This window comes from Adiantum capillus-veneris, chromosome 18 (assembly GCF_014529385.1).
Source record: "Adiantum capillus-veneris isolate H3 chromosome 18, ASM1452938v2, whole genome shotgun sequence".
NCBI lineage: Eukaryota > Viridiplantae > Streptophyta > Polypodiopsida > Polypodiales > Pteridaceae > Adiantum > Adiantum capillus-veneris.
In genome coordinates this window covers 55,489,645-55,514,816 of record NC_140948.1, presented here as the reverse complement: position 1 = coordinate 55,514,816, position 25,172 = coordinate 55,489,645, and the positions used below count along the sequence as shown (strand labels likewise).

Sequence of the window (25,172 nt, the reverse complement as noted above, 5' to 3'; positions counted from 1 at the left end):
TTTGTGAAAAGAATGCGTGATTGGACAACAATGGCTTGTCATGTTTACAATCCTTATATCCAAGAAATGCAAATTATCACAATTGGGGATTTCAAAGTAGAGGATACACAAGCACAAACATTATTTTGGAGCCTTCTAAATAAAGTGATAAAAAAGGAAGGATACAACAAACCTGAATTCAAAGGGTTCATGGATGATGAAGCTCAAGAAAATTGGTGTGCAATAAGGACTGTATACAACGGAGGCCCGGACAAAGTTATGGCAGGCCCAAGAAAGGTCTTGTTTGTTTCATTGGGAGTAGTGTTTGTAGCAACATGCAAAAAATTGTATACCCCATCATAGCCAATAGGAGTTTAAGCATAGGTGTAGACAATGGAGGGAAGCTCCATCTGAAGAAGTAGCTAAGATAGAGCTTGAAAAACTACAATCATGGCTAAGAAATAGGCATGCAGGCAAGACAGAGATCTCTATGCTTCAAACATGGTTGGTGTGGTGGCATGCAAGAGTGGCCCATTGGGGAGAATACATGATGCAGGTACATTTTTTATATTTTGTCTTGTGTGTTGTATAAGTTCTTTCACTAATTAATTACATTGTGTGCAAAAGGCCATGGAGAGTGATGATAGGCATATGGTTCCAAGGAAAAACTTGGCAGAGTCGGTCCATGGTAGTTGGTTAGCTTCAAATGATGGCATTAAATTTTTAACCTTGTATACTGCTTGTCAAGGAGATTTGACCACTATTCTCTTGCAACAATCAAGCTATGACTCATTTCTGAAAGGTGGACACAAAGGGTGTGGTCCATGACTACAAATAATGATAAATAGGAGAGCTTCAATGTCTTCAGTGCCATTAGCAGTGAGCAATGTTATTACTCTAACCAATGAGGCTACAGTGGAGCTGAATATACTCCAGAGGAGAGTATTTATTTATGATGATGCGCGGACAATAAGAAAAAAACATTGAGGCACACTTGAAACACCTATTAAGAAAGGTGACTCCCACTGTCCACAATATGAGTATGTCACACAACACGTGTGACAAACTAGGCAAAAACAAGAAGAGCATAAACAGGTTCATGAAATAGTTGAAACTAACATTCATCCTAGTAGGTGGGCAATATGTAGGACCAATCCTCGAAGTGAAGTAAGATGTCAAGGCTACCTCCATGATAAGAGAAAAAAAATGTAATAAGCTAATTGACCAAAAGGGAAAATCAGGATTAGTGGGTGTACCTGCTCCATGCTTTCAAGGGGTGGTACAAATAACATCAAAAGTTGAGAAGAAAAAACTTGTGTGGTTTTGTGGAGATAATATTGAACACACCACAACTCCAACAAATATTGTGATTGAAAGACCTACATGGGCCATTTGCGCACCCTTGTGGCCAGGCTTTTTTTTGCCCCTTGTAGGCTTATCTACCCCCAAGGTACTTAAAAAGCACAAATTTACTAAAACCTATTGGTTTTGCATCATTATTTTACATGGATCCTTTTGGACACCCTTTTTTGGCCATTTCAAGAGTCTATGCAACATTAATTTGGATTTTTCAAATGTCCAATGTAATTGGACTTTTTGGTGCAGGGGTGTACTAGGTAAAGCTAAAGCAGGTGATAGTGTGTTGGAAACTTCATTTCATAATTGATTTCACCTTTTCTAGTGTCCTTGAGTGTGAACATATGCTGGAATTACCATAAAAAGGGTGCATCTAAATGAATGATACAAAACCAATCCATTGCAATAAATTTGTGCTTTGTAGGTATCCTAGGGGGTAGATTAGCCTACTAGGGGCAAAAAAACACCTGGCCACAAGGGCGCGCAAATGGCCCATCCAAAATTGATGGATGGGCCATTTGTGCGCCCTTGTGGCCAGGATTTTTTTTGCCCCTTGTAGGCTTATCTACCCCCTAGGATACCTACAAAGCACAAATTTACTAAAACCTATTGGTTTTGCATCATTATTTTACATGGATCCTTGTGGACACCCTTTTTTGGCCATTTCAAGCTTTGAATTCCCTATAGGATATAAAAATAAATAACATATTGTGAAACCAAGTGTCTATGCAACAGTAATTTGGATTTTTCAAATGTCCAATGTAATTGGACTTTTTGGTGCAGGGGTGTACTAGGTATAGCTGAAGCAGGTGATAGTGTGCTGGAAACTTCATCCCATAATTGATTTCACCTTTTCTAATGTCCTTGAGTGTGAACATATGCTGGAATTGCCATAAAAAGGGTGCATCTAAATGAGTGATGCAAAACCAATCCATTGCAATCAATTTGTGCTTTGTAGGTATCCTAGGGGGTAGATTAGCCTAATAGGGGCAAAAAAAAGCCTGGCCACAAGGGCGCGCAAATGGCCCATCCAAAACTAATGGATGGGCCATTTGCGCGCCCTTGTGGCCATGCTTTTTTTTGCCCCTTATAGGCTTATCTACCCCCAAGGGTACTTAAAAAGCACAAATTTACTGAAATTGACTGCAATTACATACAGAACTTGAAATTACAAAGTCACCAATCAAAAAAAAATTCATATCACCAATTGAAACAATTTTGAAGATTGACAAATCACATTCAAAAGAATTTGCAATATAGAGAGACAATTTCAAATATTTTTTATTCCTTCCAAAACGGTGATTTTACATCATGTATCTGAGGAGTTCATAATTTTTTTGACCATTTCCTGGCGCCTATTTTGCGCGTAAGGCAACTCCCCAGTCAAGAGGGACTGCACTATGGCCTTTGGGTCAGTTGAGCCAATGGAAGCATGTATCCCTATCTGGGCAAGCACTTTACCACGAAAGCCAGTGCCAAACGCTGTGCATACAAGGGATCTACGCACTAGGAACACTTGATGCGCAGTTTGAGCAATGGTGCTCAAACACAAAAACTTGCTCAAAGCTTTTAACGACCAAGTCATAAAATGGGCTTGGGGAGTAAATTCATTATGGATAATGGCCACATCACCAGGGGGGAGTTGTCCTAGGTAATGCGCAAGGGAAGCTTGAGGTCCAAAGCCCGTCCACTTGCCACCCGTCCTTGCAGCAAAATCATCAACCTCCACAACATCCTGTCATAAACCGATGAAGGTTGAGAAAAAAGACAATGAAGGATAAAATAGTAACATGAAAATTAGGATACAGTTTACCTCCTGCTCCTTGTCGTCCTCCTCCCTGTTGCCCTTTGCATCCAAGTCAATGCTCCCATGCACCACAGATACGAGCTTTGGATCATCAGATGGGAGGTTGCATAATGGCATAGGCATCCTAGCAGCCTAAACCTTGGCTTGCGTGGCTTGGAAATCTTCGTCGGCCACGTGCAACTTCTCTGCTGCCAGGACCTCCGCACATACAACTGTGTCAGCAACAGAGTCCCCATCTGGCAAGAGCTTGCTTTCTAGGGCATTTGGCGTATTGTCTAAGGGACATTTGCTGTTGTTGCATAGCACGCTCAAGCATTCATCCATGCGCAGGCCAAATGCTTTCTCCAAATCATGCAGGAACACATACTCCTCCCCATCCACTAACACTGAGGAGAAGCGGCTTATTTCTACCTCTGGGATAGCCACATCCGTCAGTGGTAGTGGCACTGGAGTGTCACTAGGGCCAGTTGCAACTATGGATTTCTCAACCACTTCCTCAAGACCCCTAGGGTACTCGAGCCGGTGTGCTTTTCCTTCCGCTGCAGGGTTCATGGGTATAACCTGCTGCTCCTTGGTGTCCTTGATAAAGGACCCAACTTGAAGGTGTGGTAAGCGGAGCTCCTCCAGATCAGGTTCCTCGCTCACCAAGAAGATAAATGTTGCGAGCCGAGAAGGGTACTCCACCCCCAACTTACGCTTCTTGAGCGCTGACACCCCAGGGGCTTGCTCGTCCAAGTAATGGCCTGCATCGGTTGCAATTTCTTGGAATCGTTGCAACCGCTTGGAGAATGGGCGATCACCTTTGTGTATATAGCGCAAAAGATCGCAAGGCACCCAGATCCCTGCATGTGGGGGGATAGATACAGAATATTTTTTGATGTGCTCCTCCATGAACGCAAAAATCTCCTCAAATGCATCCATGTGAAGGGCAACTGTGGCGTCAAGGTCAGGGAGACGAGTAAAAAAGGTGTGGAGGTCCAACTTCCCTTTGTATTTGGTGTCCTCGAGGAAGAGGATGAAGCGTGACAAAGGGGTGGATGTGGGTGCAGATGCAGAGGCTGTGGCAGCATCCATGTCTAGCCTGGGGTGAAGATAGAGAGCGGAGGAGCTCAAGAGTTGCAAAAGTGAAAATAGTGAATGAGTTAGGTGGCCCCCCTTTTATAATGGACCCTTTTTTAAGACATTAAAAAAAAGGCACTTTCACCAAAAAATGATTTCTCATCCCAATGCAAAAATTATATTCAAAGGCATGATTTGCCGAAGCAAATCATGTTGATTACAACGGGGATCAATATGAAAATTGCAAGAGTTACAAAGTTATAAGATCGATAGCATAGTTCCATCTATCCCCCAGTCTTCCTCGACCTTCAATTTGTCTTCCATTCTCTTCCCAATCTGCGGACATTCATTACAATAAGCATCCAATGATCGACAAACCATGATGTATTGAAAATGTGGTGGAAGGATTCTCACCTTGTGACCTTGTAAACGAAACTGTGCTTGTTGAAGGGCCTCAAAACCCATAATAACCAAATGTTCTCGAACATTACTGAGAGTCCAATGCTTGTTCACTTGGACTGCCTCCAAAGCATCGTTGGGCATCTTCACTACAATGTCAAAGCTTGCAATAGCGTCGTCTACACTCTGTAAGGGAGTCCACACTCCAAGCTTGCACATCCAACGATCATAGTGAAATCGTATGTACAAGGAGGTGCAGGATTTCAAATAGCGCATTCCAATACCTGAAGCTCCAACCTTACAACGGTACCGGTCCCCGTTGTGCATGCCCTCCACAAAACCCTGGTCCTCTTCTAAAAGCCTTCCTAATTCCTCGTAATGCGCATCTTTACATACAAGCATTGTGGTAGTCTCCACAAATCCAAACTCTTTAAAAATGTGCACAAAACAATGAATAGGCAAACACCAACTTAAGCCCACAGACCTAGTAGCTTTAGAGTATTTCAAAGAGTTTTGGACATCCATTATCATCTTTTGCTTGAAAGATGCTACCGACCACAAATCTGGGACCGGCCACTCCATACTTAATAATGAAGTTACTTTGATGGGTTCAAGCGTTCCAAACGCTTGTGTAGAAGTAGGGACAATACAGGAGTGAGAATAGAAGAAAATCCTTCTTTGAACCAGTTTGGTTGGGCAAAGATTTGGGAACATTATTGCTCCAATATCCGCATGTATAGCATTGAATGTGCCGGAGAGACTATGTAGTGGCTACTCCTCCACCAACGTGGATGGAAATATGACTATAAATGCATGACAAATGTTAAGTATGAATCCATAATAACATTACACTGTGATTTCACACCTAGCTTTGTATTCTCAAAACATGTACTTACAATGTGTTGGAAATCGAGGTGGTTGTTGCAAGTGCATGGTTTACATTGAGAAAACATGTTGCACAATTGCTACGGTCCCCTTGTCTTTGCGGTTCTTGAAGCCAAGGAGCTTTCCTTTCCAATGAAGATCCAAGCTTGCACGATTCCGCACACGATGAGGGCCAATAGCAGATGGTTGCATGTATACCCAAGCACCTTTGGTGAACTCTTGTGGCACCCACTCATCATCTACACCTCTAGTGTTGTGGCATGCAACTGCTGTGACCTCATCCTTTGGCCGCCTTTGCGAAGTAGAGTTGGCCATGGTTGAGCAAAGAAAAGTAGGAGGAGGAGAAGGACCTTGCTTGTTGCTACAATGTAGGTGGGATAAAGTGATGAGAAGGTGGTTAACCCTTGTGGCAATGGAAGGAGAAGGTGGATAACCCTTGCTTGGTGTGGCAATGGGAGGAGAAGGTGGATAACCCTTGCTTGGTGTGGCAATGGAAGGTGGTAGGGGAGGAGAGAGGAGCTTCCTTGCTGCAGCAATGGAGATGGTGTAGAGAGAGAGAGTGTTGGAGTAGAGGATGAGTGTGATGGTTGCAACCAAGGAGGGGTTGGAAAAGGGGTTCTAGAGAGAGAAAATCACTTTTTGCCTAATAACTACTTTTGGGGGAGCTCTGGATAGCAAAAAAAGATTTTTCAAAAGTTTTTTAAAAATTTTGAATTTTAAGGGTTTTGGGTGCACGTTTTGACTTTTTGAGATCAAAAAATTCTTTTTTGACCATAAAATAGTTTTAGGGGGGTTTTCAGAAGATGAAATTTGAGTTTTGAAAATTTTGAAAATTTTCAAATTTTTGGGATTTTTTCATAAGCGGATCAAAAAGGAGGGAAGTTGGAGGTTCCATATGGCCCGCCCACCCCCCCCCCCCCCCCCCCCCCACACACCACCTTCTCACTAGGTAAGAGTCCATTTAAGAAGTGTAAGACTACTTTGTCCCCCTACATTTTTGAGGGCATAGAGTGTGTCCACCACCCTCTTCTCATTGGCTGGCCTCTAATTAACCTTAATCCCAAAGGGCCCCTAGAGGGTTCATATTTTTCCTAATGAGATTGAGGACCAAGAAGAGGTGTTGCAGCCCGAGTCGATTCTCCGACATGAAGACAAGGAATTGAGAGGTGGTAAGATTATCCGACGGTATCTTATTAAATCTAAGAACTCTCCTTTTGGAGATGTTAGATGGATGCAAGGCATACAATTAAAGGATAACCTAAACCTTGTCAATGCTTACAATGCTTCCCTAGAGTAAGAAAATGTACAAATGTTTAAATGAACAAAGTTTTTGTCTTATAAGACTCTCTTTTTTTATTTATTGTGCACAAATGTGAAGAGGTATGCATGCTTAGGATCATATTTGCGGAGACGACGTCTCCCGAACACCAAGTAGAGCTTGTCACTCTACTATAGAAGATTGATACGGACTAATGTGCAGACATGCTTGCGGCAGCTAATGCTCTCAAGCACCAAATGGACTAGTCATCCATTTTAGGACGATGTCGTAGGGTAAAATAGGGGTCCTCTACCCACTAGCAAATGGACTAATGACTAGGCTTTATCGTCTCTACCTCATAGTCGAGGACGCCTATGATTTCAAGAGAGAGGTAATGTCATAATAACTAATATCTAATTCTCCTAAATGATTTTCTCATGTTAAACTGATCATTTAATATGGGAAAGTACCAGGGGAGAAAAAGCTAGAATATTGGTAAGGCTAGCAGACCGGTCTCAGTAGGGATCCAAAGAGCAATGTGCATCAATGTGCTTCAAAGACCTTAGGGTTTAGTCCATTAAGACTTCCAAAATGCTAAGGTTCCAAAATTCAAAGGTAAAGTCCAAATGGTCAAGCTTAACAAAATTGGATGCTTATGTGAAGACCATAAAGTCTTCACATATCCCTAGATAGGAGGGGGCGAGCTATTTTTTGTAGGGGATGAGAGAGAGAGAGACACACACACACTCTTCCAAGCTCCTTTTACACAAAAGGCATAGTGGCCACATGTCAAGTTCCTAGCTCAGTTGTCCCCAAGGTGCATTCAAATCCTATGGGATGGCCATAGAGGTGGATCAATGAGAATTAGGCTAGAGTAAGTTTAGTTTAATTCATTTAAAAACACTTGATAAAATAACCAATAGAAATTAAGCTCTCTAGAAGACTATTGGACAGTCTACCAAGGGGTCCAATGAGCATTCATCAGCCCAATGGCTTGCCTGATTCCTATTGGCCAGAAGACTAAGAGGTCCAATGAGAGTTTAATTGAATTATTTAAATACCTAAAGCTCTCACAAAAGGGGAAAGGGGGACACATGTCACAAGGGTAGCAATTATGCTTCTAATTTCCTATTGGCTAAGCTTGGCATGAGCCAATGAGGAGTCAACAAGAGGAATTAGCAAGAGGGGTCGACCAAGAGAGAGAGGGGGCTGATTTTTGCAAGGCATTAACACACACACACTTACACAAGCTCATGTGTGAAGTAAAGAAGACTATCTCCTTCTCAAGCTTTAATGAAAAGCTCATCATCTACTCCAAGCTTGTGAGAAGGGAGGCCTACACCAACAACTCTTGGCTTTGTGATGCAAATCCAACCAAGAGCCAAGCTCCAATGTATTCTCATCTCCTCTACCATGCTAATTACTAAGTTATGCTAAGCTATTAAGAGTGATTATGTGAAGAGACATACTTCTTTCTCGTAAGAATACTCCTTCTTCCTCTCGATCTACTCTCATACCCTGCTAGCTCTCACCATCTTCGAAGGTGTGTGAGGTCTTGGGTGTGAGACAGTGAGGGAATTGATGTTGTGTTTTCAAGTGTAAGCTTGGTGCTTGAAGCTTTGATCTTCATTGCACCAACAAGTTATTGAAGGAACACAAAGTATTGTATTATAAAATGTCTTCCTTGATGGGGGAAACCTATAATACAAATCTTTTGGAGGGGGGACTGGCTCCATGTAAATCCGGTCCTCAAGTGTTGTCAATAGCTTGATTTCTCTCTCTTTTTGAAGTATTGTTCATGCCTATCTAACCAGGTGTTATGTTTTTATTGCTCTCTCCATCCAAGCACTCTTGCTATGCTCATTAGGAAACTAACCTTAATGAACAATATGTATCAGTTATTTACACAAAGTTACTAGACCATTAAATGTTACATGATGACGGCTTGAACATGGGTCAATGATGTATTGGGGGAGAAGCTCTTCGGAGCCCTCTAGTTGTCCTTACCATGGAGCCACCGTTATAGCTCCACTGCCACAACCCCACTACTTACAGGTCGGCACCGATGATAGTAGGTGCCCTGCTTGAAGGGCCAAGGCGATGCAAGTGGTGTTCCCACCAATGTTCACGAGTGTATTGCCATCAGAGAGCACAAGCGGACGACTGGTTTTGAAATGGGGTTCCACGGTGGGAATGAGCCGATAGTCGCGGTCAAAGGGCACATGGTGGCAAGTGTGGTAGTCGGGGGTCATGTTGGTGTGGGGTACAAGTTTGCGATTTTTGGCAAGGATGGCGTTGAGGGTGTGGTTCATAGCGGAGAAGATGCTGGCCTTGAACATGGAAACGGGTGCTCCGCGTCGAGGATGGTGCCGCCCTTACTGTCGGGGGTTAGATCGAATGGGGATCGAATGAGGTGAGAGGGATCGGGAGTACAGGGCCATCAACATTGAGGTTGGTGAGAGGCAGATAGTAGAAACGAGTGAGAGTGGCTTTGTGCAAACCTTCAGATCGAGGGACAAGTATCGATGTTGTCCTTTTGACGTGATGAACTCTGCTAACAGTTGAGAACTACAGATGTTGGCTTCCTGCTCTATGCAGACCTTCATAATGAGGGACAAAGAATCAGAAGAAGAAGAAGAGAATTTTAACGTCGTAAGAAACTATCCCAAGAGACATTAAAGATCTATCCGACGAGGTGCAAAGGGAGAGAGAGAGAGAGAGAGAGAGAGGGAGGTGCCTTCTCATGCGCGACATCTGGACCTTCACAAATCGAAAGGAGAGGTAGGCAGCAAGATAGAGAGAAAAAGCATCTCCTATTTATTCCTCTTCTTATTTGAATTAAGTTCAACGGATATGCCATACTCAAAGGTAAATAGTCTCCCACTCTTATCTGAAATCGTAAGGACATACTGGCTCGTCCTAAAAGAATTTCATTTTTTAGAAGATTCCACAAAATCTTCCTCTCAGACCCATGGTCACCCTCACCCTTTCTCCTCCCACCCTCCCCATCCACCTCCTCTACGCCCATCTCCTCGACCCTGTGTACCAACCTCCTCACCCATCCCTTCTTCGTTCTTTTCTATTCTAGGAATTCTCTCATGTCTAGAGAAAGGTAGTAGGGAGAACTTTAGACATATCTGACTCCGACTCGTGGTGCTCAAAAAAACCTAGGTTTAGTGTAATCTCACCTACAAATTTGGAGATTTACCTCTAAATTTTAAATTTGAAGCTGAGAAAACCTACAAAACTTAGAGAAATTCAGTGTAAAAACCTTCAATACAGTCAATTTAGTTTTCCAAGGTTTTGGGAAAAAAGTATTTTTGGAGCTCTGCTGTGTATTTACCATCGGCGCCCGTTGTTTTCAAACTTCTGGAATTTTCGTATACGTCTATGATCGTTGTCGCGAGTCAGTGAAGGAGAAAGCAAGGGAGGACACCATGGAAGCTGCAGCCACTGAGGATCGCCATGAGCAGGAGGGCAAGACAACGGTGGTAGCCCTCGATGAAAGCGAGCAGAGCTTGTACGCCCTAAGCTGGGCTCTGCAAACCATCAACTTCCGGGAGTCCGACAAGCTTCTTCTCCTGCATGCCAAATCGTCGCCCATAAGCAGTGCAGCCCTTGCTGGCCCAGGTCTGTATTCCTTCTTCATCTTTCCAACTATTTCTTTAGACACACAGCGAGATGAACTCGTCTAGCCCATGCATGCACTCTTCTCGACAAATCGTGGACAGGCCCAGTGTTCCTACACTCGACATTGTGATGGTCATGAGGGATGCTATGATCTGTGCCTTTTGTCCATCTGTACGCAACCCTTACCGGGGGATGCGTATCGTAGTGAGACAACTCTCTTGATATGTTGATGGTCATGAGGGTTGCCATTAATAAGAGATGCCTCGTGTGGCTCTTGTCGGATGGTCCGTAGGGACCATGATGCATTGTCGGAAGCAAAACCTCCCATCGCCACCTGTCTGATACATCATAATTGTCTTGAGGGATGCTTATGTGTATAAGTACATGGCCTTTACCTAACCATTGAACATTGTATCCGCCTCACCGCAATGGAACGGACTGGAATCGGCTTCTTAGTATATTTTGTGTGTAACCTTAGAAATTTGTGAAGAAGCGGCACAAAGGGAACGAAAAGCGGGCAAAAGTAGTTTTCAGTCTGACTATATAGATGGCAGACCTTTGCGACAGGAGCAAGGAAGTTGTAGTTGAAGATGGAGGTTTCTGTGTCAATAAAATGACGTTTCTTTCCTTGGGAAGGTATGTAAGAAAATTTTTGCCAGCTTAATGTTTTCTGTTTTGTTTGTTGTAGGTTATGTACTGAGTAGTGAGATGATCATAAGCATGGAGAGGGCCCAAGAGAGAGAAATAAATGCGTTCATGAGTAAAGCCATGGAGCTCTGCAAAGAGAAGCAGGTATGAGATAGATAGGTAGTGTGTGCATGCATGCCTGTGCGGGTGTGCGTGTGTAGAGAGAGAGAGAGAGAGAGAGAGAGAGAGAGAGAGAGAGAGAGAGAGAGAGAGAGAGAGAGAGAGCTTTCCTTTTCTACCGACCAGGTTAATTCGGAGAAGTATGTTGTACCTGGGGATGCAAGGGATGTTATTTGCGAGGTAGTAGAGAAATTACATGCAAACGTTCTTGTGGTTGGGAGCCATGGATATGGAGCAGTAAAGAGGTAACCCCCTTGACTTGGATTTTGAGATCATAATTTCAAATGTAGGCCTCATAAGAAGTGTTCTCGCAAATGCGCGCAATCTGTGTGTAGAGATTTGTATCTTAATGTATTGCTTCAATACGTATCAACTTATTTACTTGATTTACTGATTGCAGGGTGTTGCTTGGAAGTGTGAGTGACTATTGTGCTCACCGTGTGAAATGCCCTGTGGTTATCGTGAAGAAACCATCGAAAAAGGCAGATCAAGAGAAGCATTAAGTCTAGGTGTAACTACGTCCCTCCATTTTGTGACTAGTTTCTAACTAATAGTGATATTCTCTATGCTTTGATGACGGAAATCGAAAAACTTGAAGGAACAAAAACAATGTAAAAATTTCTTATGGAAATGGAGTTGTAACGATAGAAGTACAGCTATGGAGTAACCATATAGAAAATTTCAAGTGAAGGTGACACTGTATCTTTTGAAAAGTTTTATACGGATAACAATTTAATGTGGAGATAGTCACTTACTATAAAGATTAGTGCTCTTTTTGGTAGTCATGGATCTGAGAGGCGGCCAATATTCCAAGGGTGAACAGCAGGTGGAAGGGTAAAAGTCTCAAAAGAGGTTGCCCTTTCACTGAAATTCACTTTGACTCTTTGGTTACGGGACGTATAATAAAATCCTTAGGGGGGATAAAAAGGGGAAGAAAAAAAGCATTTTGCTTGCTTCTTTATTTGTAGGCGAGATTGTACCTTGTTTGTGTGAAGCATGGAGGGGGAGAGAGAGAGAAGAAAGTTTTAACGTCGTAGGAAACTATCCCAAGAGACCTTAAGGATCTAGCCGACGAGGAGAGTTGAACTCCAGACCTGTTATTCAAGAGGGAAATGGCATAACCAATCTACCACACTTGGGTGAAGCATGGAGAGAGAGAGAGAGAGAGAGAGAGAGAGAGAGATGTTTGCAGTTTGGAGAGATGTCAGGAACATCTTCGGGAAAATCAGCACCACATTTAGAACATTTCACACATTGGAGATGTATGCATAGGAGTTTGATTTCTGTTTGCAGCATAATTAAATATACCCTTTAATTTCAGAGCGTGAGTAAAGGCCCAATCCAGAAAAAAATAGGGCTAAGCAGCATGTTGAACAGGCATTGTGGATTCTAGCTTAACCATGGAGGAGGGAATTTTCTCAACTTTGATGATAAATGTTGCCATGGCGACTCTCCATGCGGCAAGTACATGCATAGACAAGTATATTTGTGTTCGGAGGGTGGAACATGTGTGACATGCGCTCGACAGTTTGGGGTGGTTGGTATGCTGTCTTGCAGGTGCCAAGAGGCCCACCATGCATAAAAGATGATCATTAGTATATACTACATCTTCGAAATAGATCAATAGACAAACTTGATTTATTCTATCGACCCAGCTCTCATGACTACATGCGGTGAGAACACAATTGCAAGTTCTTGAGTTTTGGCTTACTACTCTTTTGCCACATTCCATAAAAGAGATCAAAGACCTCTTCTACATAATCCCTTATATGTGAGAAAGCCGTCATCAAAGCATTCCACATTGTGATATTGGCATTGGGAGACTGATAAAATATGTGCCGTGCCTCATCTAAACTTCCACATTTTCCATACATATCAATAAGGAATGTTCTCACCATCTCATGTTCCTCTAGGCCACTCTCCTTCTACAAGCATTCTCAACATGGGTCCACATCTAAACAAAAGAAAAGCACAACCTCATTTGCTTGGATTCCTTTGCTCTTCATTAAACCGAGTGCCTCCTCGCGTTTGTTTTTTATGCATACTACAATAATAGCAATCCGTGAAATAACATTTGCCTTTCGCATCCTGTCGTCATATCCCTAGTACTCTTATATTTTTTGTACATGCTAATCAATGTTCGCCAAACCCGGGGTTTAGTGTACTTTTAGCCAACTAAAATTGCAAAATCCTTGCTAGATTATGAGCTTGTCTTGAAGAAAATTGGCTAAATTTACCAAGTTTTAGCGTAACTATTGGCAAATGCTTCCAATTTTGACCTTAGAACCGGAAAAATTTTAAGTGTGCCCTTATTTTTCTTCGGTTAGGAAAAATATTTTTGGCGAGCCTTGATAATAATCGAAGCAACCTTTAGCTCTCTACATTTCTGAGGCCAAGTTTGTCTAAAAGAATATGTATGAATTCCCCTTTTTCAAGAGATTGCAAGTGCACATATAAGAGGGCTCCCCCATAGGCCATCTAATGGCATTTTCGAAGGGCCCTCAAGATCCTGTTGTGCTGCCCTTCTCCTTCACCCTTTAAGGGGAGTAGGGGGATAGCTCTAACCCACTTGCACCATTCTATGAAATGTATCAAGTGCCATCTCTCTGTTTTTTTTAAATAGAGAGGCCTACAACTTGAAATTACAATTTACACACAGGACTCTTTTTTCTAATATGGGAAAATTAACAAAATACCCCTTTAATTTCTGGAAATTCCCAAAATACCCTTGTATCTACTTTGGTCGAATTGTTCAAGATTTTATGATCTTTATTCCTTTTTGACAATTTAGATCTGTTTTTGAGTGCTTAGCATGTAATGTGACAAATTACGTTGCAAAAATAGTCGATTATGTCTAAAAATAATGAAGCGATTCATCTCCAAAGCCTACATAACCAACTCAAATTCTAGCTTGAGCATTTTGTATTGATAGACAATTAGTCTTCTTATGAAAAGCTATAAAAAAAGTTATCTTTGGAGAAATTTAATCTCTTGACCAGGGGTATTTTGGGAATTTTCACAAATCAGAGGGGTATTTTGGTAATTTTCCCTTCAAATATAGAGAGAGATCTACAACTTGAAATTACAATTCACCATGTTACATTTGCTATCATGAGGGTTTGAACCCAAAGATCTTGGACACAAGAGGTTCTAATATATCACGTTCCCAAACACAATCCGTGCTAAAATACGACTTCCCACATCTCCCCAACATTTTGGTAAGTGCATCCCGAGCATGCCATCCCTGTCAAAAACAAACTCCATAGTTGAAACATAAATTGCTTGTTCATGAGGAAGGCAATGTATGCCTGTGCACCGATGAATGTAATTTTGCTCGGATGGAAGCCTTCTACATGCGAAATGGTAGGCATCATCATGCAGACCATAAGCTTTGATGAGCAGATTCCAAGAGTAGAATGTAGGGTTAGGGTTTTTGTCAAAAATTGATCTGGCTTTTTGGGCGCTGCCCAGCTGGGCATACATTCCAATGAGGGAGTCAGCGATGTGGGGTTGAAATGCATATCATCAGTCGAAAAAGCGAAAATGATTTTCAATATCGTTTTTGTTCTTAATAGTTCTGATGTAAATCGGCAGCAAAAAGGCCATGAATTGCGGTAGACATGATCAACATGAGAGAAGCTATGAAAGACGAAGAGACCATGACACAATGATGGAGATTGCGGTAGACATGAGAGAAAGTATCGGACGGTAGTGAACTAAGCGAAGTGAATGGGGGAAGGGAAGAGGATCATAGAGCAACAAGGTAAAGGTCTAAAAAAGAAGCTTGATCGTGAGGCTAAGTTGAAAGAAGAACAACAACACAGAAACAGTGGTGAAGGTGGACAAAGTGAACGCGACAACCGGCATGATGGCAGAAGTTGCATAAGTAACGATGATGGAGATCACAATAGACTTGATCGACACAATGATGGAGATCACTATAGACATGATTGACATGAGAGAAGGTATGAAAGACGAAGAGATCATGACAAGATGATGGAGATTGGAGTAGAGAGGAACAACAGAGAAGTAGTGGGAATGGTAGTCGTGATCGACACAACGATGGAGATCACTATAGACATGAGAGAAGGTATGAAAGACGAAGAGACCATGACAAGATGATGGAGATCGGAGTAGAGAGTAGAGTGGGAATGGTCGACTTGATAATCGAAGTGAACCCGTTAGTCAGCACGATGGCAGAAGTCACAAAAGCAATGATAATGGAGATCTTAGTAGACATGATCGACATGATGAAGTTTATCGCGGTCGCCATGTAAGAGCATCACTGTTAAACGTGACAACCAACATGATGGTGTAAGTTGAGAAGAGATGATGATGAAGATTGTAGAAGACATGATCGACAAGGTGATGGAGATCATGGCCACCATGGGAGAGGTATGAAAGAAGAAGAGCCGTTGACAGAGAGGATGAATATAGAGGAGATGGTAGCCAGAAAGAAGGTGGTGATTGAAGGACTCACAAAGAGCATCTTTGTTTACCACAACAATCGACACGATTGTAGAAGTCACTAAAGAGATGGTGATGGAAATCACAGTAGACATGATTGACATAATGATAGAAACCCCGGCTAGCATGAGAGAAGGTATCAAAGACGAAGAGACGATGTTAGAGAGAATGAATATAGTAAGAGATCATAGCCAAAGGGATGGTGATTGAAGGAATCACAAAGAGCACGATGATGATGATAAATGCATAGACCAGAGCAGGACCAGGGATTGAGATGATAGAAATTCTAGCTCTTTAGATAAGGGCATTAACAACAAGGACTTTAAATGGTCAATGTTTACCAAGGTAGGGTTTCAAATGCGTGTCATGGATCATGGCTTACTTTATGTAGCTCTCGGGATCCATGATCAAAAGCTAGGACATTGCGCATAGGTGGGAAAGATTGTTTGCTTGAGTGAACTCGATGGTCGACATGATGGTAGCAAAGTTGTAGCAACAATGAGCGAAGCTGCAATTGGAACCATTGACAAAGGAAAGAAAATATGTGATAAGATTCTTGTTGGGGTGTAGGTCAGGTGGCCGTGGGAAACCACCCTTGTCCACTTGATTTCACATAATCAATATAGGGAGAAAAAGAGAGAGGGTTGACTCTTCTCTTTCTTCTCCACTAACGCAAACAGAGAGACTGTCTGTGTATCATCCCCTTCCCCCTTCTTCTTCCTCTCTTGCACACTCCGTACACGCGCACTACAATTGGTATCAGAGCTCAGGGCATCCGACCCCGAGCCCCGACATCTCCCGCCTTCCTAATCGTGTGTGCACCGACCCTAGGCTGGGGGAGCTTGGCAGGCTGTGCAAGAAGTCGAGAGCACTGTGAGATAGAATTGGGCCTCATAGCTTGGCATAGTGAGCATGTTGGACAAACAAAGGAGAAAGCCTCGTAATTGGAGCATCAAGGTGCTTTGCAAAAAGAACTCGAAGCAGGATTAGTAGGCAAAATCGAGTGCAGGCCAAGCAAAACAAAGCTTGGAATCGAATCCAATCGAGCAAGTACAATTCCCTTGTACTCAACAAATTGGATCTGTCGGCAACAGAAGGAGAATTGTACAATCGGGCAATGTGCAGGAGATTGAGACAGAGGAGGCATTTTCGGGCAGAACGAGCATGGCAGTAGCGAGCTTGACCAAAGGCTATTTGAAGCTTGGAAATTGAGAGCTTGCAGTCGAAGGCAATCGAGAGGAGAAACAAAGCCTTGGAAGGCAAGCCGAGCAGTAGAAAATTGGGGGCAAGCAAAGCTGCAACGCTGCAATCGAAAGGACCAGGAGCTTACTCTCTACAGGCGTGCAACAGGAGAAGGCGAGCAATCGGGGGTGCAATACAGGTAGTGTCGATCTGAATCAAATCTAGAGGTCATGAGCGTTGGGAGAAGGGCAACAATTTCGGCATGTTGTGTGTGTACACACACACACACACACATTGTGTGCTTGGCGTTGAATACCCCCCTCTGGCAGCGCGCACTGGCACTCAGCAACAAATAAATGAGCCTTACAACTCTTGTGTACAAGGGCTCATTCCCACACAGACCTCAACAACCTCGCTGCCAAAGAGCTTGAGAAAGAAGAGAGAGAGAGAGAGAGAGAGAGAGAGAGAGAGAGAGAAAAGAAGAGACCAGAGTCTCATCGTCGACATCAACGATTCTCCGATTTCGACATTGATTTCTTTGACATCGTCACCCGACTTCGACGTCCACACACCGAGTCCAGCGATCTTGACAGATCGAGCGAGATCTACGATCGATACCGATCCGACTCGGCATTGACCGCTCGATACCGGATTCGAGCATAGGCGTCTTACGGCTACTCGGCTAGCCACTTCCGTCCGGTGGTGTGGAAGGCAACATCGACATCGACACCGCTCATGCGCACCGGCTCGACACTGCTCATTGCGACGGATCTCTGACATCCGACCCACACACCGAGTGTTTCCCCAGACAAGCGCGTTTCCGCGATCGACGACCGTGCTTGAGACATGCGCGGGTGAGGTACCTCTATCATAGAGGAGTGACACCCGGCATCGGCACTGAGCGTATTGATCGCACTGTATGACATAGTTTACGGATATGACACCTTTGGCGGCTATTCGACTAGCATATTTCTACGCGGCGGCAAAAATCGGCACATAGCGACATCGACACGTAGGTTACAGGTTATAGGGGGTTTTTCAGCACATTCACTCATAGATTCTCCAGGTTACCAGACACATCGCTTTCGCAAGCGAGTTGGCAGTCATTTCGACAACAGATTCTCTACGGACAAATGCGTTGACAGATGCATTTTGTTGTGAGCACACCTAGTGCTACTGAGCTCTTTTGAGAGCAGATATCCCCGTAGGGATCTCTTTTACTGCATGCAGCAGTTCTTGGCACCTATTTGAGCGCGGTTTTACTCATGTACGTTGAGTTGCGGACACTGCCCATTGTACTACGTGTGGAGCCATCTTTGGCTATTTTGACAGTTTTTCCCGGCCGTTTCTGAGACTCGGACCGAAAGAGCCCTTTCTGAAACTGTGGCTAGTCCATTTGTGTCTGCATTAGCCTTTGGAGGGTCGATAGCGTGAGGTTTTCTTTGAGCTGGGGTGTGCTTGAATGTTGAGAAACTTTCGGTGATACAGGTAGCTAGAGTTCCCCTTTACGGTACCCTTGCCATAGGATATGTATTTGGACGGATTTCTATGCTTTTGACGCCGAGTTGGCGGTCAGTAGATTCTCAATTAGTGCAGTTGGCACATTTATGTATATTTTGAGTTGAGTTTTGACTCCTCATATAAAGGAGACTCTGCTGGATTTCCTTCCTACGAGTCGTGACTTTCATTGTTGGCACTTTTGAGTCTATTTTGGTTGAAATAGACTCATTTCACTTTTGAGTCGTGACTTTCATTGTTGGCACTTTTGAGTCTATTTCGGTTGAAATATTTCGTGACTTTCATTGTTGGCACTTTTGAGTCTATTTCGGTTGAAATTTTACTCCCGATACCAAGGAGACTCTGCCCAAATTTCTACACCTTCTCGCCATAGTTTGGCATCTCTCAAACCCTCTTGTCAGTGATGGCTTTTTCTTCAGAAAAGAAGAGTATTTCATTCGAAATTTCGATGGCAGCAACTTCACCATGTGGAAAGAGCGCATGAAATTTGTTTTGATAAACAAAAGCCTCTCAAAACCGTTGAAAGAGCGCGCAGAGGATGATGACTATACACAAGCTTAGTGGGAGCTTTTGGATGCAAAAGCCATGGCTACGATACGTCTACATCTAGCTGAGTCAGTGTTCTTCACTATCATAGGGAAGACAACAACCAAGAAACTTTGGGATAGCTTATGTTTAGCATAGGAGAGCAAAAGTGCATCCAAAAAAGTTTTTCTCATGAAAAAGCTTATGAAGCTCAAATGAAAGAAGGTAGCACAGTTTCTGGTCACTTAAATGAGTTCAACTCCTTGTTCAATCAACTGACATCTCAGGGCTTTAAGGAGTTTGACGACGAACTCAAGTCTATATTCTTGGTATGCTCTCTACCCAATTCATGGGATATCTTTTGCACAGCCATTAGCAATTCAACTCCAAATGGCAAGTTAGAGTTCAATTCTGTCATAGATGCGTTGCTCACTGAAGAGATATGACATAAATCTCTCGATGGTGCTAGTCATGGAGATGCATATATGGCTGGCAGTTCAACGAAAGCAAGAGGTCGTGACAGGAACAAAAATAGAAGCAAAAGTAGAGAGAAAAATCCTCGTAGTCCTAGCAGACACACGGACCAAAGTAGAGACAGCAATGCCAGAAATGTCGAGTGTTACTATTGCCACAAAAAGGGTCATTACAAAAAGGATTGTCGTAGTTTCTTAAGAGATCACAAAAGCATGCAAAAGGATAATTCTGGTAAAGAAAAAAGTACGGTAAAGATTGAGGAGCTCAATGTGGTTGAGTCTCCCATACCTACCACTGCAGTAGAGGATGCTTCTCCTCCAATGATGATCATTATGCCCACAGAGATTCATGCCGAGATGACAACAGATCCCTCATATGTTCTCATTTCACTTCAGATCTCACTCCAGATGCTTTAGTTGCACAGGATGAGGGTTATGCACAGAATTGGATTCTTGATTCTGGTGCAAGTCTTCATGTCACACCGCATAGAGAGTGGTTTTCCTCTTATGCATCCATGCATGGCATAGTCAAGCTTGGTGATTCTTATGAGCTTGACATTATTGGCATTGGTGATGTGAAACTTCAGATGCATAATGGCACTACTTTTGTGTTACAGAATGCCAGACATGTGCCCAAGCTTACAAAGAGCTTTCTTTCTATATGGCAATTGGATGATCTTGGCTACACTACAGTTTTTGGTAATCGTTCTTGGATGATCCGCAAGAACACCCTTATCATGACGAAAGGTAGTAAAAATGGATCTCTGTACTCTTTGTTTGTTTCGAGTGTCAATGAACACTCCTTCTATGTTGCCTAGCTACCGTCTACTGAGTTGTGGCATAGCCGACTAGGGCATATTAGCCAAAAGGGAATGAAAACGCTTCAGCGTTTTGGCCACTTACCTGTGTTAGATTACACAGACTTTCCGTTGTGTGAGCATTTTCTATACAGAAAACAAACTGGGTTGACATCTTCACCATTGAATAAGAAACTAGGCGAACCTCTAGACTTGGTGCACAGTGATTTGTGTGGTCCAATGCCACATAAAACTCTAGGGGGGACGAACTACTTTCTCACGTTCATAGATGATTCTACCAGAAAAGTGTGGGTGTATCTCTTTAAGCGTAAGGAAGAGGTCTTTTCAACGTTCCAATAATTCCTTGCCATGGTTGAGAACCAATCAAGAAAAAAGCTCAAGGCTTTTCGCACGGACAATGGTGTCTCCACAGAGTTCAAGGATTTTTGCAATAGAAGAGGCATTCGGCGGCAGTTTACTGCTCCATACACACCTGCACAAAATGGGATAGCTGAAAGAATGAATCGTACAATTCAAGAGCGAGTTGTCTCTATGATGTCTATGGCGAAGCTTACTTCAGAGTTTTGGGGGGAAGCTGTTTTAACAGCAGTGCACATCATCAACATGTCACCTAGTTCTCCTTTGAATTTTAAAATTCCAAAGGAATTATAGACTGGCAAAACGCCAAGCTATGATCATTTACGTGTATTTGGATGTGAGGCATATGCACATGTGCCAAAAGAACATCGTCGCAAGTTAGATCCCAGGTCACACAAATGCATTTTTATTGGCTATGGTGCAAATGGAGAGATAGGATATCATCTCTGGCACCCAGAATCAAACAAATTCATTCGTAGCTCACATGTGATTTTTAATGAATAAAAAATGCACAAGAAGCCCATCAAAGAAGTTGAGTACAGACGTGTTCGTTTTGAGGATGTGGCCTCCGAACCAAGTCAGTTCAGCAGTGTTGCACCTACTCCTCAAGTGCCAAATACTACTATTGCTCCGAAGAGGGCAAAGTCCAACAGTCAAGCAGTGAGATGCTCTGAGAGAGTATCAAGTGCGCCCGAGCGGTTTGAGGCGGGTATACACCATATTTTGGTCACTGACAGTGGAGATCCAACTTACTACAAAGAAGCTATACAAATGGATGATAGCGCTAAGTGGGAGCAGGCTATGCAATCAGAACACAATTCGATTGTGGCTAATGAGACATGGGATTTGGTTGAATTACCAAAAGGAAAAAATGCTTTACCTTGCAAGTGGGTATACAAGAAGAAGTATACAACAGAAGATCCCGAGCCTAGATACAAGGCTCGTCTAGTTGCCAAGGGTTTCAAGCAGTAAAAAGGTGTGGATTTCGATGAGATTTTCTCTCCAGTAGTCAAGATGACTACACTTCGCACTGTGCTCGATTTGGTTGCTATCCAGGACATGGAACTTGTCCAAATGGACGTGAACACAACATTTCTTCATGGGGATCTAGATGAAGATTTCTACATGAAACAACCAGAGGGCTTCGTATGTGAAACCCAAAAGCCAACGAGGGCAGAATTGCTTTGTAGACTTAAAAAGGCACTCTATGGCCTCAAGCAAGGTTCAAGGCAATGGTATAAAAAATTTGACAAATTCATGTAGTCTCAGGGTTACATAAGAAGTCAAGAGGATCACTGATTATACACAAAAAGATTGAACGATGGTTCTGTAATCATCTTGATCTTGTAGGTAGATGATATGCTTATCGTAGGCAAATCAATTGATGAGCTCAATCAGTTGAAAAAGATGCTAATCACTCAGTTTTCCATGAAGGATTTGGAGATGCCAATCACTTTCTTGGTATGCATATCAAGAGAGACAAGCAATGTGGAATCCTTGAATTATCTCAGAAAAGTACATCCAGAAAGTATTGCAACATTTTAGTATGCAGGGGGGGAAGTCATTGAGTACCCCAATGCAAGCATACTCCAAACTTAGCAAGGAAGATTCCCCCAAGACAGTGGCTGAGAAAGAGGAAATGGCGAAAGTGCCATATTCTTCAGCAATTGGCAGTTTGATGTACGCTACAGTAGCCACAAGACCAGACATTGCACATGCAGTGGGAGTGGTTAGTAGGTACATGGCAAACCCTGGCAAGAAGCATTGGGAAGCAGTGAAGAAAATCCTCAGATATTTGAAAGGTACAACTAGCAAGTGTTTACGCTTCGGAAACAGTGATGCATATATCGTAGGTTACACGGATGCGGATTATGCGGGTTGCATGGATCGTAGAAGATCCACATCTGGCTATGTGTTCATGTTTGCTGGAGTAGCTATCTCTTGGAGATCGTGTCTCCAGGATTGCACGTCTTCATCTACCACTGAGGCAGAATATGTTGCTGCATCTGATGCTAGCAAGGAAGCCATATGGTTGGCTCGTCTAGTGGGAGATTTGGGCATTCACAAGGTTCCAGTTCTGCATTGTGGTAGTCAGAATGCCATTGCTTTGGCAAAGAATCCGGTGTTTCACTCAAAGTCAAAACGCATAGAGATCAGATACCATGTCATACGAGATGCATTGGCTGGCAAGCGCATCAAGCTTGTCAAGGTTCACACTGACGACAACCCCACAAACGCTCTCACAAAGAGCCTAGCCTCGGAGCGATTTACACATTGTATAGAACTTATGGGTGTAGGATGAAGCCTCGGTGATGCTTCATCAACTTTGTATAGACTAACTATACTGACGTCACTATTGGCCACCATGACCTTCAAGTGGGAGGTTGTTGGGTGTAGGCCAGGTGGCCGTGGGAAATGTAAAGAAAGAGGATGCAAGAGAGCTACACAAGACAAGCACGAAGCACACAGAGATGGAAAGCTTCTTCTTCTTCTCACAGAAAAGAGAGTACAAAATGACTAAGTGCTAAAACTGAAAAGTAGCACATATGTACATGCGGTCACTAAGTGTGAACTCGCTAGAAGCGTACTAGGCTGGCACTATAAGTGTAGTCCAGCTGTAGAATCACTGGCAGAGATCCTCCGTGTCGGTCACCTAACGCGCCAGTGAGTAAATGTCGTAAGCGGCCAAGACCCATAGTGGATGCCAGCTCAAGATATAGAGCTCGACATCTCAACACTCCCCCTCGAGCTCTGCATGTCGCATAGTCCTAGCATAGTCCGGAAACGTCGAAGCTTCTTAGCTCCGAGGGCCTTGGTAAAGATATCCGCTATCTGCTCCTCTGTGCTGACGTAGACCAAATCGATGTCGCCCGCCAACACTCGCTCTTGAACGTAGTGGTAATGGACCTCTATGTGCTTGGTCCTGGCATGGAACACTAGGTTCCTAGCCAACTGCATGCTGCTGAGGTTGTCACAATGGATGACAATCTACTGGTCCACCTGCACTCCCAAGTCCTCAAGTAATGTGTGTAGCCAAGCTACCTCGCACGCCGTAACTACTGCACCTCTGTACTCGGCCTCTGTGCTCGATAAAGCAACCGTAGGCTACTTTTTGCTGCTCCAAGTAACAGCAGCACTCACAAAAGAGAACATGAAGCCACTCGTAGATCTCCTATCAACAATGCTACCTGCCCAATCTGCATCTGTATACCCATACAATGCTAATGGCACATCTGCTGCATAGAACAATGCGTAGTCAAGAGTCCCTTACACATACCAAAGTGTGTGTCGTACTCCATCCAAATGTGGCTTCCTCGGAAGCTGCATGAACTGAATCTCCAAGCCTACTGTGTAGCTCAAGTCTGGCCTCGTGATAGTCAAGTAGATTAGACTACCCACAATCTTCATGTACATCTTGACATCCTCAACAACATCACCCTTCTCTGCACTCAGCTTTGCATTCACATCCAAGGGAATAGAAATTGGCTTACAATCAGCCATACCATACTTTGACAACATGTCCAAAGCATACTGTCTTTGTGACAACCATACACCCTCTAGAGTCTTGATCACCTCAATGCCAAGAAAGTAGCGCAACTCGCCCAAATCTTTCATTTCAAACTCCTGTTTGAGAAGACCCTTCACATGGTCAATCTCCATAGCATTGTCACCCACAATAATAAGGTCATCTACATATATGGTAATGACCACAATCCCCACATCACTCTCACGTACATAGAGTGAATGATCAGCATGAGCTCTCCTAAACCCAATACTGACAACATACTTGGCAATCCTATCATACCATGCTCTAGAGCCCTGCTTCAAACCATACAAAGCTTTGAGAAGCCTGCATACATAATCTAGGTAACCTGGATCGACATAACCAGGTGGCTGATCCATATACACTTCCTCTTGCAACTCACCATTCAAGAAGGCATTCTTTACATCCATTTGATGCATAATCCATCCTCTAGATGCATCCAGTGCTATGACAGCTCTCACAGTCGTCATCTTTGCCACTGGAGCAAAGGTCTCCTCATAGTCTATGCCATACGTCTGTGCATAACCCTTTGCGACCAGCCTTGCCTTGTGACGCTCAATGTTACCATCAGCCTTATGCTTGGTTTTATACACCCATTTATAGCCAATAGCTTTCTTGCCACTTGGCAATGGCACCAACTCCCATGTGTCGTTTGCTTCCAATGCACCCATCTCTTCATTCATTGCATCATCCCAATGCACATTTCCAACTACATCCTCAAAACATGTGGGCTCCACATCCTGTATCACCTTAGCCATGTAGGCTTGGTGATGCGCTAGATACCCATCATAAGTCAATTTCTGAATTGGATCTCTGACTCTGTTAGATCTACGCGGTCTTGGGTCACTCCTTTGCCCTCTAGCATCTTCTTGTACTTTCCTTACACCAGGTGTCCTGACAGCCGCAATTCCAAATTCCTCATCAAGACTTTGTTCAGAATCATCTGAATCCATGTCTACATGTGAAAACCCTGATGATGCATCAGCCATAAAGGGAGGTTCATCAACCTTTTCCTTTCCTTTTCGTGATACATTCCCTGTACCTACTGGTGGAGTAACCTGCGTACGTAGTCTACCATTCCATGGCTTCTCAACAGAGCCACGAGAAG

At 43.3% G+C, this 25,172-nt stretch overlaps 1 protein-coding gene and 1 pseudogene across 1 annotated transcript; one reads left to right on the top strand and one right to left on the bottom strand.

The window, feature by feature from the left end:
• Positions 1–10,102: 10,102 nt before the first annotated feature.
• LOC147435695 (universal stress protein PHOS32-like) lies at positions 10,103–11,882 on the top strand. Its single transcript, XM_086488015.1, has 4 exons — positions 10,103–10,373; positions 11,062–11,165; positions 11,307–11,425; positions 11,581–11,882. Exons 1-4 carry the CDS (start codon positions 10,181–10,183, stop codon positions 11,681–11,683), a joined length of 519 nt encoding a protein of 172 aa, XP_086344141.1. The 5' UTR covers positions 10,103–10,180; the 3' UTR covers positions 11,684–11,882.
• A 572-nt stretch (positions 11,883–12,454) lies between these two features.
• LOC147435694 (pentatricopeptide repeat-containing protein At3g16610-like) lies at positions 12,455–14,444 on the bottom strand (annotated as a pseudogene).
• Positions 14,445–25,172: the final 10,728 nt, after the last annotated feature.